This window comes from Macrobrachium nipponense, chromosome 46, assembly GCF_015104395.2.
Source record: "Macrobrachium nipponense isolate FS-2020 chromosome 46, ASM1510439v2, whole genome shotgun sequence".
Classification (NCBI taxonomy): domain Eukaryota; kingdom Metazoa; phylum Arthropoda; class Malacostraca; order Decapoda; family Palaemonidae; genus Macrobrachium; species Macrobrachium nipponense.
In genome coordinates this window covers 37,173,618-37,200,093 of record NC_061106.1, presented here as the reverse complement: position 1 = coordinate 37,200,093, position 26,476 = coordinate 37,173,618, and the positions used below count along the sequence as shown (strand labels likewise).

The 26,476-nt window shown below is 35.7% G+C and overlaps 1 protein-coding gene across 1 annotated transcript in view; it reads left to right on the top strand.

The window, feature by feature from the left end:
- Nucleotides 1–25,295, top strand: part of LOC135214918 (protein piccolo-like) — a 70,654-nt gene extending 45,359 nt beyond the window's left edge. The window contains 10 exon segments of the mRNA XM_064249390.1: nt 652–1,254; nt 2,074–2,157; nt 5,338–5,542; nt 7,491–7,506; nt 9,260–9,277; nt 11,340–11,405; nt 16,305–16,454; nt 16,669–16,811; nt 18,108–19,937; nt 19,939–25,295. Coding sequence (XP_064105460.1) covers nt 652–1,254; nt 2,074–2,157; nt 5,338–5,542; nt 7,491–7,506; nt 9,260–9,277; nt 11,340–11,405; nt 16,305–16,454; nt 16,669–16,811; nt 18,108–19,937; nt 19,939–20,601 — 3,778 coding nt within the window. The 3' untranslated portion in view covers nt 20,602–25,295.
- The last annotated feature ends 1,181 nt before the right edge of the window (nt 25,296–26,476 follow it).

Below are 26,476 nucleotides of genomic sequence, written 5' to 3'. Positions count from 1 at the left end.
AAAGAAAATATCTCTAAACAGGGCGAGATACTGAAATGGAAAGCAATGAATTTTTTTTTAAGAAAATGATCTGACCTTTTTTACGTAGATTTTTAACAATATTAAGTCAATATAATAATCGCTGTTCACTCGCTATGGGGGTTTCTTTTCAGTTTCATACAGAATGTTAAAAAAAAGAAAAAAAACATACCTGAAGTATCTTTTACACTTTACAAAATTAAGCGGTCTTACACTTTACAAAATTAAGCGGAGCATTATATAAAAAATAAATCGTAACTTAGTCTACGCAACCCATCATTACATAATTTTTTTAATAGTCGGGTTTCAAATTCTGATCACTGATTTACGCATGGAGTAAGCCATTTAAATGGGACACAACCACTTGTTCAAGCTGCGTTACCAATTCAAGCCTTCAGTAAGAAACAATACTAAAAACAAAACATTCGTGCGGTTTGAAGGAGACAGAAAGTATTCATATTTTAACATCATTATCACCATCATCATCATTATCACCACTGACTACATCATTACTGTTTGTTATTATTATATTATTATTATTAACATTATTATTATTATTATTATTATTATTTAGGTTTTGTCGATGTTGCCCTAAGTGTCCCATTGCTAACCTTTGTCGGACCTTCCCAACAGCAAGTTGAAAGGTGAGGGCAAAGACTGGTACGATGGCGACGCAATTGACACCAGCATCGGGGGCCAGGGGGTCAAGCCCGAACAGGACCCCTATGCGCCATATTCCCATATGCACCACCACCACCCCATGACTCCGGAATCCATGCACGGAGCGTCTCTCAACGGACCCCACATGGGATACCCATCTCTACAGCAGCAGAGTCAGCACCAGCAGCACTACACGGGCTACCAGAGTCACCCGGGGATGGGCGACATGTCCCCCATGTCCCCGAATTACCAGGCCCACTCGAGACCTCCCCCTCACCCGCAGCAGCATATGAACCAGCACATGGCCCCCCAGCATATGGGTCAGTACGCAGACCAGCAACAAATGGGCCTTTCCCATCACGCGCAGTACCCGGGTCAGATGGGTCACATGGGTCAGGGCATGCCCGGTCAGGGGCACCCGGGTCACGACGGTCCTCCAGGGCGAGAGGGAGATCCTTATAGTTTCGTGGACGAGTACTCTGGTCCGCCTCCGAGACCCGTCGAAGAAATCCTCGGCCAAACGCAACCCAAGAGAAGAGGCCGCAAACCCAAACATATAAAACTCATGGAAAATGGGTAAGACGCTCACTTCTCTCTTTCGTTGGTAAATACGTTGTTGTTCATAAGTGACTTTCATTTCAGTAGTTACTCTTGATTCACATTCTCAAAGTTTTGTCATTATTAGCACAGCATAAAATTTGCCCAGGAATTTATTTCAAATTAAAATATGTACTAGGACTTAAGTCTTTCAAAACTTCTATTGAGATAAAAGGAAAGTACCAGATATTTATTTACCATGTCTGATCATAGTTTATTCCTTCCATACCTACTAGACCAGTTAGCCTGAATAATGTAGTTGAGTCTTCTAGCAATCCATCACATTACCGTGATTATATTCATATACTGCAAGCAAGTAATACTATCGATTGATGATGAATACAACTGAAACCACTTCAAGCACACTCATTATCAGAATAAATCAAGCATCCTTCCAAGATATTTCCAGTTTTGTTTACTAGAATTAACTTGTCTAAAGGAATCTCTGCCCCTACCTGTCCTAAACATTTCCTCCTTTCCTCCTTTGAAAATCCTGACATCATCTAAATGTTTATACTTCTTAATACTTCAAAGGACAGTTTATATATTCCCAAGGATATTACGGTGCACGAACAAGACAAACCATGAAGTCTTTAACAAAATAAACTAAACACCACTATGCATTTCTCCAGCCCCATTCTTCCAACCCCTTTCATGAAAATTATTCTCTCTCTCTCTCAAATATATATCCCGGTGCTGCCTCAACAAAGTGCAGCATCTAAATACTGTTAAATTAAACTTTAAAAAAAAGAAAAAAAATATCCTTTCACTCTTTTGAGTTGACAATTTCATTCGTAGCTCAATGATGGGATTTGGTGATGGCCTGGGTTGCGGTGCGGCAGCTGGGAGGGTTTTCGATACACCCGAGTCACACTATCCGAGGTACGATTATTAATCTCAAAATTCACATCACAATTTTAAGATTATGTTGTATTTATGTATAAAACATGATATACATACATACACTCATAACTCTTTTTTTTCGTTTTTTATATATTTTCCCTTATGTCTTTTTCAATGTTATTTGCTTTTCTTTTTACTTACCACATTGGTATTCAACCTTTCCATGGCGATTTTATGCCTTTGATATATTCATTATTATAATTATTTTTTTCTTTACATTGGTGTTAATTTCTCATACTTATGGAATACTTCCTTGCAATATTTTTCTCATACTAAAGAAGATTCTTTGATCAGTGTGGAATCCTTTTATTCTGATATAATGAGTGGGCTGTGAATAGTTTTAATTGCAACCTAATCTGAATGTACACACTATTGTTGAATTTACATTGGACTGAACAGTATATGATGAATATGCATTCTTTCCCAACTGGAATGATATGTTTGTTACACTGAATTATTAATGCATGTATTAGATTCAAATTTGATATATACAAAATATGTTATAAGAAGATATACTTCTTTTTTGGAGCCTTGTTATATTTTTATTTGTTTCTTTCTGAGCCATGATATGTTGAATATGATCATGATACCTGTTTACTATCTACATGTATGTTTAACCCTTTATTTATTGTTATAAACACAACCGATTAATCAGTGCATGCTAAACGACACGAAAGTGGACACTAAAATAGGTTAATATATATATTAATGTGAGAAGAAGAAGAGGAGGAGGAGGAGGAGGATTTCTTACTGACAGAAAAAAAAAGTGCAGTACCTATTCCGCTATTCCTGAAAAAATATCTGCGTCGACAATAATTCTAAGTGTATGCTGTGATATACATCACAGGATCAATTTTTCTATCGGTTTCTTAGGGCAGTGGCCACACGCATTACACTGTGCCTTGCACAGCGCACAGTACAATTACAAGTCTTGTTCTTGTAGCATATCTTGTGACATACCCTCTTTGGGCTCCCTGCCTTACTTTTTATTCGTTTCTTCTAGTCTGCCCTAAGGATTTCTATACCTTGATACAGCTTTCAACTTTCGTTTAAACAAGTCCTTTAGGCGAAACTAATTAGTCCAAAAAATGTGAATCAGTAGTCTTGCTAAACTAATTAGCAAAAATTACATAAATTTTATAATAGATAATAGGGTGAATGAGTGAATGAATAATGAAAGACCATCCAGAACTTAAGAAAGTGCCGAGAGGGCGTTGGAGTGGCTGGACAGCAAGATAAGAGAGATCGAGACAGTGAATGAGATGAAGTTCTGTGATCTAAGGGCGAAACAGTAGCACTCAGAAGCAATGGTTAGAGAAGTTGGTCAGCAGGATGGAAAATAAAAAAGCGGGAATGGTGGCAAAGCCTAAAAAGAGGGCGCAGCTAAGGAAAAAGAGGGACGCTTCTAACACCATTTCAGTGATGCTTATACTGTACTACATGAGGCGTACCGGCGGTGCTACCTCGGTAAGGGAGTATATATATATATATATAAAAATAACTCTAATTTTGTTCAGCAGAAGTGAACTTCATGTGAATAAATCATGTTTTGAAATACGCTTTATGCTACATTTATAGAGGCAAAATGGCTTTCTCTTCAAGATAAGCGTAAACAAAAATATTCCACATGTCAAAACCAAAACTAAAGGGTGTCCAAAGCACACAAATGAGGTGGAACTAAGCCTACTTTTCAGTGTTATTCCAACTATGTGACACGACAAGCTTACACCATACATCATTATTATCAAAATTGAAATATAATAAGATATTCGTCTTTTCATGAGCTGTATCACAACTTTCGGCGGGGCAAACTTGTTAGTAAGTATTATAAAAACATCATCAGTCAGATGATTAAATTACTCGAGCAACTTTACGCCCACAATTATTCAAAACTCCAATTATCTACGAATGATCCGTTAAAGGCATTCACCTGTGCGTTTTATATATATATATATATATATATATATATATATATTATATATATTATATGTATATATATATATATATATATATATATATAAATATAATTATCAATATACATATATATATAGTATACATTTAATATACATATATAATATATATATATATATATATATATATATATATATTCCGTTAAACATATATATATATATATAAATATTATATATAATATATCTATATATACAATAGATATATATATATATATATATATATATATATATATCACTTATATACACAAATTAGTAAACTGCAGTGTGTTGCAGTTAAGGTGGCAATGTACACTGGGGCCAGAAACCTCATCCAAAGATACTATTGACATTGGCTGATAAATGTGGGACTGTGTTTGTGGGTATTTATAGCCACACAAGCATATACATACATGGATACATACATATACACACATACATATCTTTCTTGAATGTAAACAGTACACAAACAACGTCTGATACTGAACGAAGAATCACTGCCTGAATATACATGTCGATCATAGAGAAAATACCCATTGTCGTTATCAGAAAACCTCTATTGCAGTTACAAAAATCATTCACTGACGAAGCGTTTTGCAAAGGAATCATCCAAGCCATTTTTCCAAATGTTATTCTACGAAAATAGCAACATTCACTATGAGTAGTATTATTGTTAATAATATTAAATTATTCTTGAAATTCAGAGAGCAATTCAGTTGCTTTCTGAAATATTGGATAGGAGTCTGATTAAAATGTAATGGCAAGCAGAGGCACGTGCGGAGTTGTTGCTAAGCATAAGAGTATTTAGTCTATCCTTGCTGTCACTAGCAAGTGTAATTTGAAAACAACGCCACTGCTAAGCATCAAGGATGAATAAGGTTTTGCCAAACACGGATTTCGAAACTGCACTGATAAATTAAATAGAGATTTCCCGAAGAGATTACACATACACACACCATACAAATGTAACATATACAAATGGAAGTTACAAATGTATAGGTAAAATCACTTCATGTACACAAATTTTATCCTACTACACTCGTAACCATGACAAATTTGAAAAGCACAGATTGAAAGCAAGGTAACGAGAGGGAGAGCGAAAAAAAAAAAAGCAACTTGCATGGTCAACCTAACTAAGAGAAATAAATCAGCGGAATAAACGAAACGAAACGCGAAAAGCAACCGCACTACAGATGGCCGTTTTCTTTTGCAGTGGGGATCCATTGGCAATTGCCGCTGCTCAAGCTGCTCACGAGGCCAAGAAAAGAAAGTGGAAACAACTGGGGCCCGACGGTAAGCCAATCCTAGCGCCCATGAAGCAGCGGAAAAAAGTCGACCGCTTCGACGGCATCTCCGAGGAAGACGTCGCCAAGAAGACCTTACCCGATCACTTGGCGCCTAACTTGGATATAGTCATTGTGAGTATCATAAGGAGAGAATGGATTAACAAAACAAAACAGAATGTTAAAAAAAAAAAAATCTTACTTGAATCTTTTCCATTAGCCCTGTTCTCGTACAGCTGCTCTTGCTTAATCGAGTCGGATTAGTTGATTACTTTAATAAAATTAAAAATAAATTTTAATATTCAAAGATAAAAGAGGATTATTTGGATCTGTTAATTACCTATAAATTAGGAGTCTTGTAACGTTGCTAACTGCTTACTTATCATCATGGTGAATTGACATTGTTGCATGAATAAAAAGCGGTAACGTAAATCATAATCAAATTCTTTATCTTTCAATAAATTCCCCTGAAGACGACCGCAATTCAAAAATAATGATGACTGTACAGTTTGGTTTCCAAAATAATGTCTGGAACAATAGTAGGAAGAGCCCAAAGATACACTGCACAGGAGGTATGGCGAAATTATTCTTCTTGTACAGAAATAGTATCAATTCTGTTGTTACCCAAAATAGTGGTCATATATATATGCGTGGATTCGAATTCGAGCCGAACACTCAGATTAATATATTTTCCCAGTTCAATTCAATGTTCATAATAGCAAGAGTATCCAAAAATTTTAAGGAAATCGAAAAGTTAAGCTGTCTTTGTTATTTGAAATTTAAACTATATTTTTAATATCATCTTGAGAAGTTATGTATTTAAGCCTTTAAAACTTTTAAAGTCATACATCCCAGAAGAACTTGACTTTTCCTTCAATGTTACTATCATAAATAATGTTGCAAAACACTGGACATCCGTATAGTACAGAAAAAATATGTATCTGTCATCCATGAATTTCAACCCACAGTATGAAATGGTACATTAGAAAGTTACGGAAGACATTCCATGCATTTCCTTAAAATATTTGGAAAACTTACGTTGTGGAAATAAGGATCTACTCATTTTCAAAACTTTCACGTAAACTAAAAAAAATTACTTATGGCGACACAATGGTCTAGTTGCTCTGCAGAAATAAATCTAATACTCTTCAAAATTCTAAATCATGATTTTTTCCAGTGCCCTTAAATAAATTCCAGCACTTTTCTTTAAAGTATTAAAATAGCAATTTAACCTAATAACAGTCATAACAAAAACAATATTAATCACATCTTCAACAGAAATTACACATCATTTCTGAAAATTATAAACCTACAAATGCTTTTAAATAACATACGTAATCTAGTAGAATATTAGTTGCATTCTACAATAAGTGTCACTAATACGAGTAAACAGTGTCATATCCTTCAATAAAGCAAAGAGCGGTGGGCAAATGAATTCATTCTTAATAAGTGCTGGGCAACTGTCACAACTTGAACAATACAAACTCAGCTTTCTTGAATCAGTAATGCACTGTATAATGAATGGGTCTTTTCCCTAACAATGCATTACCATGTGTTTATTTAATGGCGTCGCTTACCAAGTCTGAGGACGGTTTTAATAGACTTTTGCTGTAGCAACCCTTACTGAGCAGCTGTACTTGACTCTGTGGTTAATGTAAATCCATGACAGCCTCACATTCTTTTCATGATGTTATGCATTGGAAAAGACGATGAAGGTCAGTTTACCCCAAAAATAATATGTATTAAGTATAAAAGCATGTGTATAGTGAGAAATACCATGTGTTATTATTGTTGTAATGTGCATATCTGGCAAAGTAATAAGTAATTGTGTGTTGAAATGTCTGTCGAAACTTTTTAATTCTCTAACCTTTAAGACTTGATTCCAGGTTTGAGAATTATGAGGATATAATTTGTTTTACTGGCCTTGCTGAATATTTGCCTCTCATAAATGAGGAACATTGATAAAGCAATACTTTAAATAAAGAGGCTGCAGTAGATACGAGATTATATCCAACCAATGGGCCCGTGCCCGGATGAACAGTATAATCATGGTAACATGAAGATTTCTAAATTCCCATTCCAGATCGGAATAAATCCAGGTTTGTTTGCGGCATATAAAGGACACCATTACGCTGGTCCTGGAAACCACTTCTGTGAGTATATATTTTTTAACGGAATTATTTCTCCCCCTTTTTTTTAAATGTTATGTTTTACTTTCATTTCTAATTGGGATTGCTCTTCCAGTCATTTATTCCATTGCAATCTACTGAAACTACGAAGTAAATCACTCCTTTTCAGATGTCTAGCAATAGATGACACTTTTGTACATATGTAGTTATTATCTACCTCGTGCAGCATAATAAGGGCTGTCATATTTTTAAGCTTAATTATCACTGAACTATGTTGCATTTATGTGCACATTAGAATAAAGTCGATATTTGTATTATATTATCTTGGCCAGTTAATACTTACTAGAAGCACCAGAAATGACTGACCTAGGTTAAGTACTCCTTCTTTACTCACAGGAACTAAATTGAGTGCACAATGCCTTTCTTAGTGTGTCAATCTCAGCTTTCATTTTGGTCCTTCATTCACTTTAGTTTTAAAAAGGCACCAACGCTTTCTGTTAAATGTTCCAGGCCTAATAGGTGAATGACCATAGCCGTACTAACTGTAGCAGATAAAGGCACAGATTGTATGCACAAGACTAAGAAAAAGCATGATTCAATTACGGGTGAAACGTGGCTTTGGGTAATATAGCTTTTACTTAATCACTAGGAAAAGTTTTGTGAGACAGTGTAAACATTTGGAACTTTAGAGTAGGGCATATTATAGTATTTGCTATATTTGTGGTAAAGGTAATGTACATTAAGGCCTTGCCTCTCTGGATCTCGGTTCTTAGACCATACTGTATACATGCCAGTAAATGAGCAGTATACAATTTCTCATATGATTCCATAAATGTTTATGGTACGGCTATACAGTTATATATTCAGTATAATGTTGTCAGATGTGAGTGATTTTCAAGCCAACTGTTGGGGTAAATGACATCATCCATACAACATTATAGTGGGATTTAGCATGAGCCACAGTAGATCAGATATAACGAATTCTACGCGGGACATTTAACCCTTTCTATAATGAAAGATATGTATCATAGATAGTAATAATTATTTACATGGCCAAGTGATGACATGAAAACTGCGCATATTCTCTCAAATCAATTCTTCATCTACTTTGTGAGATTTGTGACAACAGTATCTGCATTTTTCAGTCTTACATAAATTAAAGCTAGTCTTATTACTATGGAGTTATTTTGACACAGAAGAAAAGAAGTTTTTAACACTGCAAAATCTAATTTCTCTTCATCCACACTACTGGGTCATAATAGCAAAAGAGAAAAATTTCCAAAGGAGTTTGTAAAATACGTGCTGCACCATTTCAAGTTCCCCTAACAGCAGACTGAGCAGAATGCTGAGAAACAGATCTGTAAAACTATTCCAAACGCTCTGATGCAAGAACAGAAAAGTTGTATCATGTATAATCCGTTTAGTAATTAAGCTTTTACAGTTCTAAGTTCTGTAAGAGCTGTGCTTTGACTTCCAACTTTGATTTATTTGCTGCATTTGGATATCAATTGTGGTATTTAATCGTCTAGTTTTACAAATGAAATATAAAATGTTGTACATTTTTGTGAATATATTTATATCTTTAGTTTATCATTAAGTGAAATTTAATATGTCATATTCATACAATTGAGATATCAATCTGTAAATGGTGCAATATTGAAAAAAAAATTTCTATTGCTCTGCAACTAATGTTAAATTTATTCCCCAATACCTGTCCTGATAGCATCCTGCAATAATCAAGGTAAAACTCAAGAGAACATGTCCAGTGTTGCAGGAAGGGACTTTTGGAATTGTAATACGTAATGAAAAGGAAAGCTAAGACAGCACAGTCCTGTTCAACATCTCATGATGTACTAGTCTGTTCTGTAAAGTCAAATGAATGAATGAATTCTCTTTCTCTTGCAAGAGAAATTCTGAGGCATGTCATATAGATTAATATTACAAATTGGATATCCAGAAGCAGCACGTTGGACCAAAATTTGACTCTTAAATGACTCTCATTATTAGTAATTTCTCAAGTTTCTGAAAATGTTTCATAAGAATTGGCTGCTTTATTCATAAATTATGCAGATGAAATAAGCTACTCTATGTATATCATTCAGATCAAAGAAGGTTTACAACCAGCAACACTGGTCATGTTTTCAAACAAATTTTGTTTTGTACATTTCTGTTTTACTGTAAGTTTTTTTATAACATCCAGACCATATCTATAGGAGGAGACATGCTGTTTTCATTGGATCAGTACCAGATTACAGTTCTAGTTAATTCACAAATAATTCTGTAATGCAAATCATTCACACTTCATTGTTTAAGATATTGTTATTGTATTCTCCTAATGATGGTCGAAAGATGTGAAAACTTAAGTTTGGTATTTAAACAGTAATTACAGTACCATTAAAATTTTATATAACAAAATTATTTTCAAAGTACAGTATTTTCAATTGCTATTTCTTCTGTTTTGAAAATTCATTACTTATCATTTTAATATATATATACTATATATATTATGTGTAAGTTATATTAAGGGTTTTGTCTCTGCCTTGAACACTCTGGCTCATGCAAAATCCTCAAACCAAGTTCATTAAATTATCAAAAAATTTGATATAGGGCTTCTGTAAAATAATCAGAACCATAAAGACTAAATGATTACTGGAGGGAAGCATCAATGACATCGTGATAACTGAATATGGTAGTTTGTAACCGTCTAGTGTGACTAAACCTTAAAAAAATATCAAAAACTTCTTATAATTCATTTAAACTAATGTTGCCAGTAAATAACTCTATAACTATGAGCCTCAGTTCCTGAAGTCAATACAGTACTGTACTACTCACACTACATTAAAATGTTTTTCCTCACTTACTCTCTTTATCAAATATTTAGTTAGTTCTGATTGTACAGTAAATAACGATAAAAAAAAAACCACCTTAGCATGTTATTCTGGAAGGTCAAAATTACTAAAATGGATAACTTGTAGCAAATATTGTAATATAAAATTATATTGATTGGCCTATCAAATCATGATACTATATGGCATCAAAATAGTTTACTTTCAAAGTACTGTGGCAAACAGTATAGCATTAAAATTAACTTACAAAAAAACAAGCCTTGGGGTAGCTGAGGACTCAGAAGTACAATGTGGCAAAAGCAATTTAATTATTAGTTTTTCTCATACAAGAATTTACAGGCATTTTTTATTTTCAAAAACACAGAACATATCATCACCCACTCAAATTTTTGCTATCATTTTACAGATACTTTTGTGAAACAATCTGCCAACTAACTTGTTACAGTAGATGAATATTGGGCGTAAAATACTATCTTTCAAAATAAAAAATTTCTTGTAAACAAAGCAAATGAAATATGGGAAACTTACCAGGTGTTACTAAAGAATGAAAAATCAATGGAAATGTTCACATGTTAGTAAGGGTGACAATGATGTTTGATTACTGCATTAGGTTCTAATAGCTGCAAATAGGTTACTTTTCATACCTTATTCCTTCACCTAAATGGGCAAACTTCAAAATTATATCACTTTATTATATATGAAATTCAATATGCGGTAACTGTGTAGATGGCCATTTATATACATATTCCCATATCATTGATACAGTGCATAAGTTTACATGAAAAATTCTGGAAAACTAAACTTCACCAGTTTGTTACAGAAACTGGTAATGTTAACTGTTCTGTGCAGTACACCATATGAAAATTATCTAAAGTGAATCACAAATCTTTCAATAGTTATAGAGCTTCTTCTCTTCTTTTAAATAAGACTGCAATATGAGCAAAAATATATTTACAGGCTTTGAGGAAGATAAAAATAATTACTCTGTCACACGGCGTAGTGATGTCTATCAGCTACCAATTGGTGAGTAATATGACAATGAATTGCGACTGTGCACTGCTAGAACCTGTTTGCTTTTCAAAATCACTTTTAGCACTTTTTTTTAAAACATGAATTGAAAGTCTTTGCAAGAGGTTTGTGAGTACAGGTATTCATACAAAAGGGAGTTCAGTCATGAAGATCCTATCTGAAAATGAGGATGAACATGCAAAACTCTCAAAATTTCTTTTTGAAAATATTTGCTATCTTATTGTGGAAATATTAAAAAATTGGTGAAATAATGTTTCAGATACAATTAACTACTTTAACTCACCTATGAAAGCATTTCTAATTATGAAAAACTATTCCAAGTTTACTAATACAGGTACTACCTGTTTTAAAATTTATACATTTTTAGGCTACGTCTGCAAAAATTAATTTCATTTCTTAGGCGCCATCTTCTGATTATACTGCCACACCCACCCACACACATACATACACACACACACACACGCACGCACAAAATAATGTACTAATTTTTTATGATCAATATATAATGGATGTTTAATATGACACTTGTAACTTTCAACAGATAATAAAATAACCTCACTTGCTTATCACTGCCCAAACAAAGAAAGGAAATGTACCAAAATTTACTGCTGTACACATAATCCCTGGGTAAATGTTTTCATTTGGGTAAATGTTTTCATTAATGTGTATTGATGCTCCTCACAAAACAGTCATATTACATTCAATGTTATTATGAAGTAAATGACAAACACATATATTGTACAGTGATAATTCTCATGTTTTTAAATACAATGTATTTTGGCAATAACTGATGAAAACACAAGAATACTGAATGGGCAAAAAAAATATATATATGTTTATGTAAAAACTGAATTTATGTACGTAGCTTTTCAAACTTTTGGGGATACTGTACAATATATGAAAAGGGCAACAACAGTGCTACTAAAATACCAAGTCAGTACATCAACCTTTCCTTCCTGACTTTTACTCATACAATAAATTTGCTTTAGATTACGTGTTTGAACAGAAAATAAATTAATTTATGATAACCAAAACACAGCTACTTGTGATGTGGCAAACTTGTAATACTGTAATGTTTATAGTTCTGTTATAGATAAAAATCAACTTGATACCAACAATTGAAACACAGCTTTGCACAAGAATGACATTTAGCAAAGGATTAAAGCATAGAATTATCTTCCTTTGATTTTGAACACCTGAGAATTAGCTGATGTACCTACAGTATACATATTACTAGGCTAATTATGCTCATATATAGGTATGCATATCACTTTGTGTGTGTATGTTTATGTATGTGTATATATATATATATACACAATATGTATGTACGTATATATATCTATGTGTGCGTGCATACGTGTAAAATTATATGGCAGCTCTATTTAAATTTAAATGATACTAATCTATGGAAATGGTGACACTAAATGAAATACAGTACTGTAACAGTAAAATCTGAAAAAAATGTCTATATTTAATCTAACTTTTGTGAATTCCTGCTTTTAAAGAGTTCTCGGTGAAATCTAACAACTGTGCTTTTGCATAAACACAGTTCTTTTAAACTACTGGCACAATCTGGCTTTTTCTTTTGTGATGCACCAAACACACTGGATCTGTGTGGAGATAATGTTTTGCCTGGTTGTTCTGCACTGGTTGTGGAAGTTGAAAACTGCTCATATTTGGCACACCCAATACAGCTGAATACAAGTCTCTCTAGCACTGAACTGGCTTCAGGTTTCTAATCATATTTTTTTATACTGTATTCATATACTATGCAATTTTTTCTGATAGCACATAAAGCATGTAATGAATGTAATGATTAGGGATTTGTAGGGCTAACAGGAGCACATTTGAAAACTCATGATTCCATTTCCATCTAGATTTACAAGTAACCAAGTGAAAAAGTCAGCAGTGCCAAACCAAATAGTATCACACCGCTGATAGCAAACTTCCAAGAGTACTCAGTAAATAGAGAGTAAGATATCAATCGTGTACTATACATTATGGAAACAAAGACGGCAATATTTCTGTTTTAGCCAACAAGAAGTAAGTATCCTAGGATACAAGATCCTTTCCTACATTTCATGAAAATCTTAGAACACTTTAAAATATTTCAGGTAATTCATACTTCCCACGTGAAAAGCTCATTCAGTGAGCTTATAGGAACTTATATTTCTGCCTCAGTTATCTACTGCTAACCACTGAAACTAAAGTAACTCCAACATTACAATCTGTGATTTGATTTGATTTATGAAAGTTTGGTCTGATGATCTGGCACTTAATAGTTTGGTTATTCAGTGATGTAATGAGAATCATTAAAAATAAAATAAGAAAATTAATTACTACGTATTAACTAAGTGGCTGATAACAATGATTAGGTATGGAAAAAGGTTAATCCCCTTTTACAAAGTCCCATGATATTATATTTACATCAAAGTCATTATGTAAAACTTCAGCAGAATCTGAAATACTCTACTTAAGGTACCCTACCATATGCTCCACAGTAAGGAGAGAATCACAATAATCACACATTAGTGGTCCATCATCCAGCAGTAAGTACATATGGGTTAAATGAGTAGGACCTGTCATCAGCTACTCAACTAAGCCTTGGGCATGTCATAAAGATGCCAAAAGCCCACAGATGATTTTCTGATATCTTAAGTTCTTGTCAGAGAAAGAATTTCATTTAATTTTTCCCTCTGTATTGACAACTGTATTGACCACTGCATATCAGTGTGAGGAACAACATCTGCCTGTTCGTTGTATCTGATGCCAACGTGGGTTGGCAACCAACAAAATTGGATTTTATATAAGTATAGTTGGATTACATGGGCTAAATTACCTAAAGGCAGTAAGAGCACTGTAGGAATCCAAAATAAAATGTCAATTCAGCTGTGGAAGTTGAAACATTACTGGATAATATAGCTGTCAGAGACTCATCATTTTGGACAAGGGTCTTCAATGAATTTATGTAGAATTTGGAGTCATTATAAATTTCATCAAGGATTATGAACTAGGATTTTATTATCTCCTCCTGTAAAGATTAACCATCATTGTAGCAATGTTAGAACACTGTACGTATATCTATAATCTACTGCCCACTCATGGAACAATGTTCCACCTTTTCACTGATAAGTACTATATGGAAGGGTTTATGTACCTGGGTTAAGGGTTCCAATCTCACTTGACACTCTCCAAGCACATACTAATTATGTTAGATGATAAACATATGGAAATTTACATAAACACTTTGATAAAGAGATTATGGATATTATATTTTACAACCTAAAATGAGAATCCAAACTTTGAATTACCACTTTTCATTTTACACAATTCCACATTTATTCAAACCTTCACCATTGAAAAGGCTGAACCAAATTTACATTATATGTATAAAGATGTAAATCGTCTATTAGTCTTCAAGAGCTTTAACACTAAGTGTGTCTCTTCAGCTTAAGAATAACAAACTGAAGAGAAACTAGTATGAAAAGTGCTACAGCTCTTGGAGATTAGCAATATATGGACATCTACATACTACGGATATATAAGGATCTTTTTTAAAACAAAGGCATTTACGTAATCATATTAAGTGTATATATCTACCAAATTTATTTTATTGTTACACATTATAGCTAAAAAAATTATTTTAATTTTATGACCTGAATTTATGATATCAGTGATAATTAACTTTCAAGCTTCATAAATAATTATACAGTTTGAGGTGCATATAACTGGCAACATTAGATGGTATCTTGATTGAAAGAAGAATAAATTCTTAGATAGAGGCTATCTGAGATAAGTAAAACTCTTTTATATGCTTATATCCTCCTTACAAAACAGTCTCCAAAAGTCTCAGTTTTATTCAGGATACCTTTAAAATTGGCAAGGTTACTCTGATGGCTTTCCCATTCTGCATGCTAACCCACGTTGTAAATAATTAAAAAAAAACATAAGCAATGTGCATATTAGGTAGTTTGCAACAGGTTTTGGAGCATTTCTGTTAAATTCATTAATTCATTGGGGGGTGGGGGATATTGAACTTTCCAGACTCTAAACTTTCTGATGTAACAAATTTACCTCAATATGCGGTATATGGAAACTACCTGGAGGTTATTATATATAATAAATATGTACATATACTTAATGGCTGTACAAAAGAGAATACGTATTGACATGTAATTGCATATGCATTTGCATAAATGCAGGTAAATAGTTCAGTGAGGCAAACCTTATTTCAAGTTTTCCAACCTAATTTTAAATACTGTACTTATATTATTTTATTATTTATCTAGGATAGAATTCTATTATGAAAATCACACACATTATATATATATATAATATATATATATATATATATATAGAGTATATACATATATATATAGAGTATAGATATATATATTCTATATATATTCTATAGATATATAATATATTATATATATATATATATATATATATATGATATATATATATATAATTTATATATTAATTATATATTATATATATATATATATATTATAGCAGAGGAGAGAGAGAATGAGAGAGAGAGAGAGCGAGAGAGAGAGGAGAGAGAGAGAGAGAGATTCTTATCACAGCAACAAACAAGCATTTGTCTTGCACTTAGTATAAGTTTTACCCCAATTCTAAAGTAAAAAATATCAATAAGAGAGAGATATAGAATTTTTTTCATGTTACTACAATAATAGAACTCAGATACTTCAATTTTTACATGTGACTTCTCAAGCTTGTAAAATAAATACAATTTGTGTAAATGGTGTAAAAGATGAGCAGCTGTTGATGAATAAATAGTAAAATATACATAATCTGATAACTACATAAATTAAGGGATGCTGCACATTTAATTTTCCACCAAATTAAGGGCAATTTCAATATTTCCAGGGAAATGTTTGTACCTGTCTGGCTTAATTCCGGAACCTCTCACATCTGAGGATGACTTCAGGCTCCTAGAACATGGAATTGGTTTCACCAATATTGTTGCCAGAACTACAAGAGGTTCAGCTGACTTAACCAGGAAGGAAATAAAAGAAGGTAAATATATCTAAACACAAACTCCACTTCCATTAAATGAGTCTTGTAATGGTACACAGATAACAAACTGTACATATAGACCATCTGTATCGTATCAGGTTTCAAAGAAACTTATCTGATTGCCAGTTTTTTAATTGAATGACAACATTTTTGGAAATAAAGTTAAAGTTTAGTAATTCAATTATTAATTCATTGTTTTCTTTAAATTCATCAGGTGGACAGATACTTCTATCAAAACTTCAGCGATTCCAGCCTAGAATTGCAGTCTTTAACGGAAAAGGAATCTATGAAATCTTCTCTGGGAAGAAAGAATTTACTTTTGGAAGACAACCAGAAAAAATTGAAGGAACTCGCACTGTGAGTAAAGTTATTTAAGAAATAATAAAAAACCATTTCTATAACATCTACATAGGAGTCATTTAAAAAGGAAAACTTTTTTGAGAAACCATGCAAACTGAGTGGCAGAATAATTACTAAAACCCATACAAGAGAAAATTTATTTGTTAGCTTAAATCATTCATAACCTAAGTAAAATAACAATTAATTTTCTAACTTCACAGACAGCTATCCTTATTAGTATCTACTAAATTAGAGTGATATGATTCATTTGTAAATTATAGTTTTAAGCTTTAGATTATGTTCCACAAAATTATTACTTTAAATCTTTGCAATTTGGAATATACAGTTAATACTCAAATTTTTAGTAACATTAAAAATTAGTGAAAACTAGGAATCCAATTTAAACTAGACCCCAAAAGGGAATACTATACACCAATATCATTTCTTACTAAAAAAAAAAGCTTAAGTATTATGTGATACTACTAATAGCTATGATTATTATGTAATACAATATACTTGAATAAACAAACCAAAAACCTATTTATGCAGCACTGTAGTTCAACAGTCTGGTTTCTGCACTGAGCCAATTCAACTTGGTCTGTAGTTTTTCTGTTTCTTCACCATTCAATTATAAAATTAACATATTTTATTTCATAGAGCCTAACCATAGATTAATTCAAACCACAGTTTTTTTTTAGTTTGTACACAGTTTTACGTAATACGTATTAAACATTTTAACCTTTGCAGATGTGATACTGTAACTTTGCTTACACTGGACTTGTGTTAAACGTTCAAGAAAACATTAATATAGAACTACCTTTGAAGGCTGAAAATATCTAGTATAAGCTTTTGATTGGTCTCCTTTTTGTTTGCAGTGACAAACAAAAATACATTAGAAACATGTTTATGAGATTAATCTTTTCTTACAGACCGGCATGCATTCTTTTCTGCTATTGTTAAATCTATTAATAAACTTTTCAAAAGTCGAAATCCCTCATCGAATTTCACTGTTAACCATGGAATGATTTTGTATTGTTTAAGGAATATTCTATAAGAACATTACTAAAACTGTCTTTGAACCATAAAAAGTTTATCTTCATGTGTTTACCGGTACTGTATTAAGGTTAAAGCCTTCCAAAATAAAAATAAAAAATTACATAATTTGCAAGGAAAACCCTTTGAAAAATCTATTTTAATGATTAAGCTTCACAGCAACATTCATAACAAACATAGTGTTTATAGATGGAGATAAGAGGGGAATATTCTAATAACTCATTATGACACTTATGGTAATAATCACTTTCTTTCTTACAGCATGTTTGGGTGATGCCATCATCATCGGCACGGTGCGCACAGCTTCCACGGGCACTAGATAAGGTACCCTTCTACACTGCTCTGCGGAAATTCCGAGACTTTATAAAAGGCAACCTTGATGAACTGAATGAGGAGGAAATTACGTTTGTTAATGGAAAAGCAAAGTCCTTCAAAACAGAAGGGTGTGAAAAGATGGAACTTGGCTGTGAAGGTCAACCGGGAGAATTGTGTCCTCCTCCAGACATGTGTCAACCAAGAGAACTTTGCCCCCCAAGAGACATGTGTCCACCAGCGCCAGACCACAGAGAATCTCCACATATTGGGGAGGAATTGCTTAGTATTAAGGAAGAACCAGACGTTTCGACCAAGCTCAGTGATGATATGGAAGAAGACGACCTTGGCAAAGAAATGCCTCGTACATTATATAACTTGAATGGGATGACAAGAGAACAGCTCGAAGGATTGGACTGTCCGACAATACCAATCAGAAAAAAGAGAGGCAGACCCAAAAAGACACCTGATGATCCAAATGCCCCTCCCCGTCCTCGGCCTCGGCCACAAAGCTTTGATCCACTTATGTGCAATGGTGAAGAGCCCATTAAGAAAAAGAGAGGGCGACCAAAGAAAGTACTTGAAGATGGTACAATTCCACCTCCTAAGAAACCTGGTCGGAAACCAAGAGCACTAAAAGAAATGCTGCTGGCTCAGCAACAGCAGCAGCAGCAGCAAGGAGCTGTGCATCAGCCCCATCAACCTCATCAAACTCATCCACATCATCCACAACATCATTTACAACAGCAACAACTAAGTCAACAACAACAGCTAAGTCAACAGCAACCACTGGGTCAGCAGTCCTCGCTGACTCAACAGCCACCATTAAGTCAACAACCACCACCACCACAGTCTGTGGGAATGTCACACATGAATGGAATGATGTCTCCTAGAGGATTTAGTCCTAACCCTGGTGCTCAGACGTTCTCTCCCCAGTATGGAGGTCACACTCCAGTACATGGTGGCGGGAGCCTCACCCCTAATCATAATGCAGGCAATCAGACCCCTGGCCATACTGCTGCAATGGTTCCTAGAGGACCAACTCCACAGCAGTTTGGCCAGTCTCCGGGATATTCTCCTGGTCCTGTCAACAATCAACCCCCACAAAGAACAACACCATACAGTCAACAGGCTGATACGCCAACTGACCTGAAGGTGGAAGAAGATCATCATTTATTAGCGTCACCCCCAGCTTCTCCAATGATGGCTCAACCAGACTTCGAACCTCCAAGTAGTATGCCTGAGGGAGATATGTCCATTGGTGCTTCAGATACTCAGAGTTCAGCAGCTCTCACCCCAAGTCATCAACATCAAGAGGATGGCAAGGCATCTGTACCACTAACCTCCAGGGACCAGCCTCAGCTCACCCCTACGATGCCAGGCCAGTTCTCTAACCCAACCACTCCAGTAGATGGCAGCTCATACCAGAATTATCCTTCGTATCCTTCCAATGCTTCTCATTCTCCATCTATGGTGAAACCTCCCATACATCCTGGGCAGTCACCAACTGTTACAAATAAGGGAGATGTAGCATCTAAGAGCTTGTCAGGTCTTGAGTCATTAGTGGACCAGATACCAAGCTTGAATGAGCATGAGACAAGTAGCCAGCATTCTGCTCACTCTAATTCTGCCCCTTGCTCTAATCCTACTACTCCTGGCCCTCCTACGGGATCAGCGCCCTTCAGTCCTGGTCATGTTCCGCCCACCTCCACCTATCAGAGCTACCCAGGGGGGAGCAGCTCAGGAGCCTCGGCTTACCCATCTTCCCACTATGGCTCCCCCACAATCTTCACATCCGTATTCCCCTCACTACAGCTCTAACAGTACAAACCTCAGTACAAATTTCAGTGTGAGCTCACTGGCAAATAGCAGCATTAGTACCACTATGTCATACAGTAGTGCTTACGATCTAGGTTCACCACAGGCATCAACAAGCTCATTTAGTGTGTCGTCATTGACTAGCAGTGCTCCTGCCCCTTCCCCCTCCATGTACAGCACCTCCTACTCCCCAGCACCTCCTCCAACTGCTCCTGGGCCGCCACCTCCACACTCCTCATATCCAGATATCATGAGTCCCTCTATGTTAGCTGCCACGCCTCCAATGGGTTCATCTTTTATGGGCTCTCCCAGCCTGATGAGCTCACCAACACCCATGAGCTCAAGTATGAGTGGGTCCTCAATGGGTCCAATGGGTGCTCTACACTCTTCGATGGGTATGACATACCCATATTCACAGTATAGTGATGCTACTCCCAGTTACCCTCCACCTGGTCACTCAACGTTTCCCTATCCACCCACTACACCCGGGTTCCATGTACCCTCTCCACGTTTCCCTTACCCGTCCCCTTACGCAAATTCCCCCTACACTCAAGGTTACTCCCAAAATGCCATGCTGGAGCGCATCAAGCAAACCAGTATGGGAATGGGTTTTGGGGGATTTTAAGGTGCAAGGATAGTAACAGATAGAAGTACTCTGGTGTAGCGTACTAGCCATGTAAAGGAAATAGTTGTCACTGTTTCCCATGCTCACTGTATTGTCTCAGTGTCAGTTCCTTGTTTTAGCTTTTTTATATATTTGTTACCCTAGAGCACCTGGTAAGCTCCACTTCCATGTCTTCACTGTCAAGTGATAAGGTGAAGGAGAGTAGTGGTACAGTACTTTCAGTGACTAATTGTTTGTAAACTGTTCTTTGTGTGTGGAGAAGGGAGTGTTAGCCATATATGACAGGGTAATAATAATTGCTAAGCATTGTGATGCACCAGTGCAGCACTCCTTCCCCCAGTGAACAGTGTTAACTGTTGCATCACCATTCCTGCATTGTGCACCAATATTGGCCAGTGATCTCATGAGCCGTGTAAGAGGCCGACTGATGTTACCGCTGGGAGCGGAATCAACACAGCTCACAAATGATAGGAACCACTCTGGTTAAACAGGCAGGAAAGGGTTACTTCCTCCCAAGTAGTAAAACTGGAGACAATGATGATGATTAAGTTGTAACAGTGATTTGGGGGCATAGTCCTCTACAGTGAATTGGTGGCTGGAAATCCATAGAACTGTGAACAATAATACTGGAAGGTCCTGCCAATAATGAATTGAGCTTACCCACTGTGAAATTATCATGACAAACATTAAGTCAGATAAACTTGTGATGCAGAAATGTGTGATTGTGTGTGTGTTGAAAGCAGAGTCCAGTTTAGTGTCCACAAGGAAAAAATGAGAAAGTTATGGCAGACAATGGAGAAGACACTTGAAGAAGGAGAAGAGTGTGTGAGACAGTTCCTTCCAACAGATAATGTAAAGTCTAGTATTAAGAAGCCAGACCCTTTTATATGGACAGCACAATACTCTTTTGGTGCAATATAGTCATCAATCATTCATGCGCACAGTGTTGACAGATGTTTTTTGAAATGATATTAACACACTTGTTTATATCAACCACCCACATTTGCAGTTTAATAATTTGTAGTTAAACCCCCTTAATACAAAATTGTCACAGACTATTTGATACAGTTTGTTAAGCCATGAAATATCTCAAGGGTACTTTCTATGTCATAGTAGGCACTTATATGAGAAGGTCTAAAGCAGGAGGCACACTTAAGTCAATTGGCACCTTTGCCTGGCTCATATTACCAGCACATGCACTCAAAGTGGATTGTGATGTCACTTGAACTTTATTCACATGCTCGCTGAATATGTGCACCAACTTTTTTGTTCACTAGTTTGTCCAATTATTCAGCAAATAGTAAAGTATAAAAATGGCACCATAATGTATGTTAAGTTCATCTGCTGGTAGCTTTATATTGTTAGTGAATAAATTGACTTAAGTGCAACTCTTGAATGTAGACCTCAGAATCTCATTATGATAGTTTCAAGGACTTCTGATTGCTCAGATTATAATATTGACTGTGTTGAATTAATTAATTACTTTGATATTGACAAATAATTATATAATTCTGAATGCCATGGCTTTGCATCTGGCGTCTGTATCCACTTCTTGATTGATACGTAACTCTTGTATCCACTGTCTGAGAGAGCTGGTGTCTGCCCACAAGCAGGAGACAGTCAGGGTAAGGTGCCGAGCTGTATTAACCCCATCATATTGTATCATGAATCTGGTTTGTAATCTCTTTCTATGTATTCAGAGGTATTTCTCATTTTTGACAATTATCAAGGATATCATTTTACTCTTTTCATTGTTTAAATTGAAATTAAAACTTTCAAAATTGCCTGTTGATAAATATCAAGCCATATTTTACAATATGATGCAAGGTATGTGTCAGCACTGTCTATAAGCTGGGTAGCCATAGGTCGTATGTTAGGGAAACTGGACATGTTATTTTGTCAAATACAGCAGAGAGCGGCGCATTAGGTAGTGTCTACTGTAACTTTTTTTATGGTACAGTAGTAGTTTCAGCAGGGAAAAATGTATAGTTTATAGTGTGAATGTGATGTGTTATGAGGGATAGAAAGAAGTACTGTTTATGTTGCTTGGGTGGGTTGTTGTTGTGGGGCCTTGAAGGGATGGTATGACAGAGTATGGTTGTCATTAATGTTGGTTGTATGTATGATCTTTGTTATTTACAAGAATATATATTGTTAGATGTTTCTTGGTTATGTTAACTAACCAGATGTAAATTTGTAATATGTCTTTGGGGAAGGGAGAATTTGGGAGATTACATAATTTTATCTATAGTGAATAGTTTTTTCCAAATAATTTTTATGAACGAATTATACTTCAAAGGACCATCAAATCCTTCAAATCCAGATACTTTTCCAGGGTTAACTTTTTATGCATTTCTGCAGTTTTATCTGTATGTTGTTTGTTTACATCGAGGTTATAGTTGTAACAGTTTCAGACCGTGCTGACATTATTCCATAGTAGCTCAGGCTGGGAACATGAGAAAATATAACATACTGGTGCAGCTCAGGCAGCTAAATATTATTCAAGGTGTTTGCCAGATAAGTGACAAGCACTGAGGAAATGCTAAAGTCTTGTAGTAGCTTCCCTAGTAAGCTTGTCAGTATTATGGCTAATAATAGTGCTTCAATGTTGCCGTGACCCTGACAAACATATCAGACCACCTGCTTGATGGCAAACATGATAACTGTTTTTAGGAGAAATTAAAATCAAAACGAGTGTAATCTATGCAAGTTATAATGTTTTGGCATAAATGTTTTCGCCTCAATAATATGTGAAAGTCAATAGCTCATCCACACTTCAGATGATGATGACATTGAATACATTTTCAGCTGTGGCTCCTTTTTTTGACTTACTAAGCAATAAGAAGAGAGAACCAGTAGTAGTGTGCATATTTTAGTGTTGACAACTCCTCTAGGTGGTTGGTGTGTAGGGGTGGTGGTGCTGGGTGCTGACCTTAGCTACACTACCACCCCTTCTCTTGGCCCCATGGCTACCACAGACCATGTCTGCAGCTCATTTACTACCATAGGCACCACTTCTGATTGATGAATGCTGTGTACACAAGGTGCCACTGGTGCAAGGGTGTGACTGTGTTTACTGTGAATGTATCATAAGTGTGCCATGGGTGTGGTGGTCTAGTGTTAGAGTGAGCGTATCGGGGTACCGTGGGAAGGGTCGGTGTGCCGCATGATCTCATTGTTAATGTGTTGTCCCCCCGTGGCTCCAGGCCCCCCCACCCTTTCCCCTCCCAGTCTTTCCCATGGTGCGTGTGGTGGTGGGTGCAGTGGCAGTGGTGATGGTGAGCCAGTGTTAATGGTGATGGTGGTGGTTGTGGTAGTGGTGGTAGCAATAAGATACCGCTATCTACATCAATGACATCTCCTCACCTTCCCCCTACCCTACCCCCAGCTGGCAGTCTCACCCAACCTCTCCCAGTACCTAACGTGTCTTGTTCCAATCATTTTTATATTAGAAATGTTCTTATGTTATTAATTAATGTGAATTATTTATTCTCACTTTTATTTTTTGTTAATACACTTTTAGATAGTGTAGCTACGTTTCTCACCTTCGGCTAGGGTCGGGGTGCAAGCGCTGTCGCTGGTGACGTGTGTGGCACCGTATTCCATCCATGACTAGTTTACCTCACGTTCCTCTCCGTATTTATAGCTTATATTTTGAAAGCATTTTGTGTGTACATAGCTTTTCTCCTTCACCTTCTTGAAACTCCCTTATGAGAGAGAAGAATCTCAAACCCCTCCACCCTCACCCTGCCTCCCCAGACAGCTTCCCATGACCATAGGCTCGTGGCCAGCTTCTTTACAGTCCGCTATAATTTTTTTTAATGTATAAAGTGAAACCATAGGTTTAGGCTTCCGCCTGGGTGGTGCTCTGAGCTACCTAGGACTTGATGACACTTTTTTTACCAGCCTATGTTTGACGTCAGTGCAGTTTTAGTTTCTGTATGTTGAGATAAAAATGAGGATAGTCGTATGTTGCTCTGAAGGTAGGCAGGTATCCATGTGGGTAGAATACATAAATAAGTTTTTGTAATTTATACCAGATGTTTCATATATTTTTAAAATATTTATTGCCGTTACTGCACTTTTTCCGTTATGGGCACGGAAGGTCTCTCTGCTTCTCGCTGTTGAGCTTTAATGAATCCATTGTTGCAGCCTGAGAGGCATGGATTGTTAGTCCTAAAAGAAAGACTAATAACCCATGCCCGCATTCCCATGCCTACATACAAACCCCGTTGTCACAAGAAGGCTGACAGATCTGCTGCCTGCCTGCCTGCCAGCAGAATGACAACCTCATGTCCGGGGATGTTAGTACTCAGTTCTTTTGGTATTGTTTTAAATACCTGGCATGTCAATAATGAATATTGTTATTACTGTGGGTATGGGGGTGCAGCTGACTTGTGACTAATGATGTGGGTGTGACGTCCACTGTGCTCACCCATACAATGAGCTAGGTCGCCCCTCACCTCAAGCAGTCACCCTTCACCCCTCATTCGAACGCTCTGGGCAGGTGCCCTTTTTTCCCATTGGGCAGCCCTTCCCTCACTCCCCCCTCTCGCAACTGATACCTGTGTTTTTATTTGAACGAGTCTGTACAGTTCTTGTGTAATGATTAGAAATATTACTGAGGATACTGAAATAATATACATGTGTTGTGATTTCTCAAACAAAATAAATAGTGTGAATTGTGTTCCTAAGCATTTGTATTAATTTCCCTTTAAACCTCATTCTATAAAAACAAATTTCTTGGCAATTATTTCAAAAATAGTCATTACAAGATAAAGTATAATCACCCAAAATAATGCTTTACATTATTTATTTCAAGACTTTATCTTCGAGACTTTATCTTACAATGCTTTACATATCTAATACTAATGCACAAAGGTGAATATTCCCATGCCATTTTCTATACTTACTGAATATTCATTGTACTACAGCACAGTAATGTGCGTCATATCTTTGCCTATGATAATATATTACAATAATAACAGAGTTATTGCATGTACCTATACAGCATATACTTTAGTTAATAATATGAGGACTGACAATAGACAGTTGCAAAGTAATTGATTTATGGCATTTCGAGTGAAGAAAATCAAAAAAGAAAACTGTGAAAACCATAGGAATGTAACAATCATGTGTAGAGTGCCTTCAATCAACAATGGGCAGCATGTCTGTTCAATCATGGTAAAGCTGTTAACTTTATCCCTAGCTGTAAAATACTTTATTGCAGAATCTAATTTTTGCAATCTTTGCAAGACACCTGTTCCTTCGAGCTTTGTCATTTCCATATAGTAAAGTGTACAACTCGTTTTGTTTTCTGGACAGTAAAGTTGAAATGTGAATCTCAAGTAAATTCTAATGACATGGAGCAAGTCAAAAGAATAATTTCCTTTAAACAAATGAAAGGTTGTGGAGAGAGCTCTGGAACATTCTTAAACACAGAACAGCTGTTGAAGTGCAGACAAAATAAATTCTAAATTTCTGCAAGGGACATATGCCACGTACATACATGGAAACTGCCGTGTGGAACACAAGATAAACATTTAGTAAGGCAGTCCCTGGGTTACGATGGGTTCGGCTTACGACGTTCCGAGGTTAAGGTGCTTTTCAATTATACATATTCATCAGAAATTATTTCCAGGGTTACGACGCCTACAATGCTCATCTGGCAGAAGCAATATGACACCAAAAATGCAAAATAATCAATATTTCAAGGTTTTGATGAAAAATGCAATAACAATGCAGTTTACATAGTTTTTATTGCACCAAAAGCATTAAAGTAAGGTTTTCTTAGGATTTTTAATGATGTTCCAGCTTACAACTATTTTCGGGTTATAACGCGTCTCAAGACCGTAACCCCCGTCATAACCCAAGG